At 52.9% G+C, this 6167-nt stretch overlaps 3 protein-coding genes across 3 annotated transcripts; all 3 read left to right on the top strand.

Moving 5' to 3' along the window:
• Positions 1–809: 809 nt before the first annotated feature.
• On the top strand, positions 810–1383 carry LOC105557053 (max-binding protein MNT-like). Its single transcript, XM_012004186.1, has 2 exons — positions 810–843; positions 926–1383. Exons 1-2 carry the CDS (start codon positions 810–812, stop codon positions 1381–1383), a joined length of 492 nt encoding a protein of 163 aa, XP_011859576.1.
• Positions 1384–1673: 290 nt separating this feature from the next.
• Positions 1674–2468, top strand: LOC105557052. Its single transcript, XM_012004185.1, has one exon. The coding sequence runs from the start codon at positions 1674–1676 to the stop codon at positions 2466–2468; it is 795 nt and encodes a 264-aa protein (XP_011859575.1).
• Positions 2469–5301: 2833 nt separating this feature from the next.
• LOC105557051 lies at positions 5302–6037 on the top strand (the record flags this gene model as incomplete). The annotated part of the gene is made up of 1 exon (XM_012004184.1): positions 5302–6037. A coding segment is annotated over exon 1 (736 nt), but the record flags the coding sequence as incomplete, so codon positions are not given.
• Positions 6038–6167: the final 130 nt, after the last annotated feature.

The raw sequence follows: 6167 nt of genomic DNA, 5'->3' as shown, positions 1-6167 counted from the left end.
ATTAACATGTTAACAATGACAGTTTTAAATACTGTTGTTTATTTAAATATGTTTATTTAATAAATTATATCTTCTGTTAATATTTCATACGTGAATATAAGCCTTATGAACAAAGCGTATTTCTTATTTCCTTCTACTGATTTAAAAATCTGCACATCGATCATTGTGGTGGGCCCGAAAAATTATTAACACGCCCCTGAAAATCTCTCCGTACTGCCGACTGTGTTGCCATGTTTCAATAGTCGAAGTGTGTATCATAACCCATTTTCGGAATTTTGCATTGCTTTTTCATTAATAACTCGATAAAGAGTTAGTGAATCGTTATCAATTTTTTTTAGAAACGTTGCTCATTGTGGTGGCCTACGGCAGCCACAGGCGCCGGGTCCCCAGCAACCACGCGGTCGCGCGCACCTGACGCTTAGCACAGGGCGCCCGGCCCCCAACATAAGCGCCTGGCGCTAGCCCCACGCTGGGCGGCCGCGCTAGTTCGCGGCGCCGCCGCTGCGTGGCGGATTCTCTCGGGAGTGAAATTTAGTGACTACCAGTATATAAGGGAGGAAAATGCGAGCATTTTTACTTCACTTCGGCGCTCAGTCGCCACGATATAAGCGCGTGGCCGCTGTTCCTTGCGCCCTAGACGCATACAAAGCGCTGAGTCGCTCTCCTTCGGGAATATAAGCGCTGAGTCGCTCTACTTCGATTCTATAAAGCGCTGAGTCGCTCTCCTTCGGGAATACAAGCGCTGAGTCGCTCTACTCGTGCGCCCAAGCCGCACCACAAGCGCTGGATTGCTTCACTTCCAAGGCGCCATGGTTTCGCCAACAAAGCGTAAATCGCTGCACCGTGAGTGAAGATCTGCGTCAATCGCATAGACTCACAGCAACACATTTCAATGGGAATAACTAACTTTGTACCTTCTTTCTAGACTCCGTTTCCAGGAACGAACGCTCACGTCCATGGAAATCTGAGCGGACACCCCAGCTTGGGCAGGCCGACTGTCTACCGATCCAAAAGAAAACGCGGCCCCTACCTCTGGATCAGTACCGGAAGAGACGACGCACACACGACGAGTCTCAAAAGGTGCTGGCTCCACGATCTCCCCCTCCGGCTCCACGGACTCCCTCGCCGATTCCACGGACTCCCTCACCCGCTCCTGTCGTGGAACCTGACGCTCCTAAAACATCTTTGCCCGTTCCCATCGGTGGAACCCCAAAGCGTCAAAGACCCCTCACGCCGCGAGTCACCCTGTCGCCGTCAGACTACGTGGAGAATATTCCGCCCAAATCCTTCCGAAGTCTGATGACGCAAACTGTGCCGACCCTGTGCGATTTTGGCACACAGACGGATCCCGTCCCTTCACCAAAACCCCTCGCTAATTACTAAGCGTGACGCGTTTACACAAACGAAGAAACGCGGCGGTCAGGCTCGAAGGAGCCCATATAATCTTTATACTCCTCGACGGATATAACCTGCATGTATCCTATTGTATCCCCACCTCCATATACTCCTCGAATAAATAATATATATATCCTGAGTTATTATAACCAAAAGAAAAAGAGTTGAAAAATTAATTTCCTCCCTTGCGATCCAATTCCTTGGGCGTTCCTAACATAGAGATTAAGCGAAGTAAGCCCCATAAATTGGTGACCCCGACGTGATCGCAAGGTTTAAAAATGCCGCAAGACGGTGGAGTACAAATTACGGCTGAAAGCCTCGTACATAAAGTCGCTGTTCGCGTACCCCCCTTCTGGAACGACGAACCGGAACTATGGTTCGCACAATTAGAAGGACAATTTACGATTAGCGGAATTACCCAAGATTCCATTAAATATTCGTACGCTCTATCGCAATTAAATTCAAATCAAATCAAAGAGATTAAAGACGTAATCACTCAGCCTCCCGCGACCGAGAAATATGAAGCGGTGAAGCAAGCGCTCATACAGCGAATGTCTGTCTCCCAAGAACAGCGCACACGACAGCTCTTAGAGCTAGAGGAGTTAGGAGATCATAAACCATCACAATTTTTGCGACGTACCCTGGCCGGAAATAATGTTCCAGATTCTCTCTTACGCACGCTCTGGCTGGGAAGATTTCCACAACAGGCTCAGATGATTCTAGCCACCAGGACCGACGACTGTCTTAACGATGTAGCAGTGCAAGCCGATCGCATCCACGAGATGACGAACAAGGCGGTGGTAGCTTTTACGTCCACACCTGCGGCAACCTCTCTCGAAGCAAAAGTAGAGGCTCTAACAAAACAAGTTGCTTCTCTCACCACGCATCTTTCCCGAGACAAGAAACGGGATAAGAAATCCGAAAGAAAACGGAGCCTTAGTCGCAGCCAGAAGCCGACAAAGAGCACAGACAATGAGAAGCACTGTTATTATCACAACAGATTCGGCGAGAAAGCTAAGAAATGCACTCAGCCATGCACCTACAAATCGGAAAACGAAAAAGGGAGTCACTAGCGGCGGCAAGCCGACTCGCCCCTTCACAACGCCGCCTCTTCATAACGTGTCGGGATACCAAGAAGCGATTTCTAGTCGATACAGGGTCCGACGTCAGTGTATATCCACGCTCAATGACAGCAGGCTACACGGCGTCTTCCACCTATGAACTTTTCGCTGCAAATGGCTCTACGATAAACACATACGGCTGGCTTACATTGCAGCCGGAGCTCGGGTTACGACGTGCTTTCCCTTGGCGCTTTATCGTCGCCAACGTCACAGTACCCATCATCGGAGCTGACTTCCTGGCACACTATCACCTGTTACTCGATCTACAGCGAGGCCTTCTCCTAGACGGAAAAACGGAGCTACGCACAAAAGGCACGGCAGAAAAAGGAGCCACGCAATCCATCAAGGTGCTGGCAATAGAAAACGACTACCATCGTATCTTGGCACAATTTCCCGGGATTACGCGGGCTACTGCCGGGACGCGAAAAGCGAAACACGCTACCAGGCATCACATTAAGACGGCCCACCTGAAGCCTGTCGTCCACGAAGACTCGTCCCCGACAAACTCAAGGCAGCCAAGGCGGAGTTCGACCTCTTGCTCCAAGAGGGGGTTATACGTGTATCAAAGAGCCCCTGGGCGACGCCACTACACATGGTGCCGAAAAAAGGGGATACATGGCGGCCCTGTGGAGACTACCGGAGACTAAACGCGAGAACCGTCCCCGACCGCTACCCCATACCACATATAGAGGATTTTTCGCAACGCCTACACGGCAACAGAATCTTCTCGACACTGGATCTTGTACGAGCGTACAATCAGATCCCCGTACACCCCGAAGACGTTCCGAAGACGGCGATAACTACGCCTTTCGGACTCTTTGAATTCCTCTTTATGCCGTTCGGACTTCGCAACGCAGCACAAACATTCCAGCGCTTCATCAACGAGATTATAAGCGACCTGGAATTTTGCTATGCATACATTGACGACATCTTAGTCGCCTCTAGCAACGAAGAGGAACACAAAAAGCACCTGCGTACACTTTTTAAACGCTTAGAAGAGAACGACATATTACTGAGCCCGGCTAAGTGTGTTTTCGGAGCCGACAAGGTTCTGTTCCTGGGATACGAGGTCTCCGCTGAAGGCACACGACCTCCCGCAGATAGAGTCGAGGCGATCAAACAATTTCCCAGGCCGGAGAACGTCCAACAGATGCGACAGTTCCTGGGCACACTGAACTTCTACCGAAGATTTATTCCCGAGGCCGCACAGGACCAAACCATATTAAACGGTCTACTCAGAGGGCCCAAAACTAAAAAGAAGGCTCCCATTACTTGGACTACGGAATTAGACGAGGCCTTCGAAAAATGCAAAAGCAGTCTCTCAAGGGCTTGTGGCGACTTAGAGTTGCCTTTCTACACCACGACACAGTCTATGGTCGTGGGTGGCGCTGTTCGAGCGGGAACAGATTATGTTAGTGGTTACTCGCCTGTGTCACGGTTAAGACCGATCACCTTACCGTGCACCGAGATCTTAATAAAGTTCTCTTATATCTCGTATATCTACCGAGTGAGTTCTTTCCCGCCTTCGCAATCAGCTTACGGCAAGGAAGTATTGTGGGCACTTCAGCCGGGCTGTAAATACATCGCTAGGCCCCACAATTGGTGACCCCGACGTGATACGCAATCCGCGTTTTTCACGTTCGCATCGGCGGAAGGAAGATCAACGGCGAGGCTCAGGTCTTTTCTCCCGCTTTCTGGGGATTGACCTGCAGCACGGAGAGGACCTCATCCACGCCCTATCGGCCCTGAGGATCCTCGGACTGCCCGAATTGTGGCGTCACCGACGCCCGGGCAAGTCCATTGTTCGGGCCCTTCAGAGACTTCGGGCGAGCCTATTACCGCCCGAGGGAGGCCATCTTGTGCAGCGCAAGGCCGGCCGTTCTCCGCGCACGGACTCAAGTCGGCGGGATCCCGCCCAGAGGCATCTCCGACGACGCGGCCGCGCCAGGTTAAGGGCGCACCCAGGTCAGTGCACTACTTGTGCCGGCGTAGTCATCCCGGTGGTCGCGCATTCCGCGCAGGCATCTCGGCGGACTACTTCGTGCCGGCGTAGTCATTCCGGCGGGCGCGCATTCCGCGTAGCCATCCCGGTGAATTTCGTGGTTCCGGCGTGGTCATCCCGGCGGACGCGCATCCCGCGCAGTCATCCCGGCGGACTATTTTTGCCCGGGCGCAGTCATCCCGGCGGGCGCGCTTTCCGCGTAGCCATCCCGGCGGACATCTTCGCGCTTACGCAAGCATCCCTGCGGACGCGCGCTGCGCAGCCATTTCGACGCACGTGACCGGCCAACGGGTCCATACCGGTCAATTCTCCCGCCGTTCCCGGAAGCCCAAACGGGAATTGGCGTGCCAACGGGACTATACCGGGACTATTGCTCTCTGCCATACCGTGGCGTACAGCACACCGTGCAGCACACGGGACCATACCGCGGCGCACGGGACCATACCGTTAGCGTGCGGCTCTATACCGCAGCGCGAGGGGACCAGAGTTACGGGACGTGTTTCACACTCAGCCTGAGTACGAGCACACAGTCGCAGGGCGTATGAGGTACATCTAAGCAGCGCAGCCGGCGAGACCGACGTCCGACGGAACGCGGGTCAGCGCCCCTAACCTCCTTTCGCCGACTTCTCGGGTTCGAGCATCACCTCCATCGAGGGACGACGCCTCTTCAAGAACTTCGAGCCCGTAAGGCACATGCTTTGTCTTGTATTGGTTATTCTCCTCGGTTTCATTTCTTTTGTCTCGTTTATTTTTGAATATCGAGTCGCGCCCCGTGGTTTAAATATGACGGAGGAAGACGCGCGCGTAGAATCATACCGGGTGCCGAAGATTCCGCCCTTCTGGCGACAGGCCCCGGAGGACTGGTTTTTGCGAGTCGAAGCGTCGTTCCGAAACGCGAACATTACTGTCAGTAGTACGAAAGTCGATTATCTAATCGCTGGCCTCGATCCAGAGGTCATTTCTCATGTCCGGGATTTAATCACGGCGGACCCGCCGCCCCCTGATTTGTATAAAGTGCTCAGGGATAGGATTCTTGCGACGTTTGCGGTCTCACCGGAGGCCCGCTTACGACAGTTGCTTAAAGGACAGGTTCTGGGGGACCGGAGACCCTCTCATTTGTTAAGTCAGATGAACCAGCTCAACGGTGGTCAATGCAGTTCCGCCGTATTAAGATCTCTCTTTATCGAGCTGTTGCCTGAGACGCATAAGGCGATTCTCGTTGCTACTAACGAACCTGATCTGCAAAAATTGGCAGAGATCGCGGACAAGCTCGCGGATATTAACGGACCTAGTTCCGCTGTCGCCGTCGTCGCGCCTAAGAAAGAATCCCGAAGTGCTCGTTCCAAAGCTCCTCTGAGCACGGACGAGCGGATCGACAAGCTTACCAAGCAGATCCAATCCCTGAGCACCTCGGTCGCAAAGTTGCGCCGAGATAGGTCCTCCTCCCGCAAGCGTAATGATAAGCGTGGTGATGAGGCAGATAAGCCCGATACTAAGGCAGGCTACTGCTTCATTCACCGTAAGTACGGGAAAAAGGCCACGTCGTGTCGCAAGCCCTGTTCTTGGAAAGAAGACGCGACGGAAAACTAACTCGCTCTCCCCGCGAGGAGACGGTCGGGGATTTGGGGCATAAACAAAGCCGTCTACAC

This window comes from Vollenhovia emeryi, unplaced genomic scaffold (genome assembly GCF_000949405.1).
Source record: "Vollenhovia emeryi isolate VEMERY1.0 unplaced genomic scaffold, V.emery_V1.0 DF939640.1, whole genome shotgun sequence".
NCBI classification, from domain to species: Eukaryota; Metazoa; Arthropoda; class Insecta; order Hymenoptera; family Formicidae; genus Vollenhovia; species Vollenhovia emeryi.
This window is presented reverse-complemented; position numbering and strand designations above follow the sequence as displayed.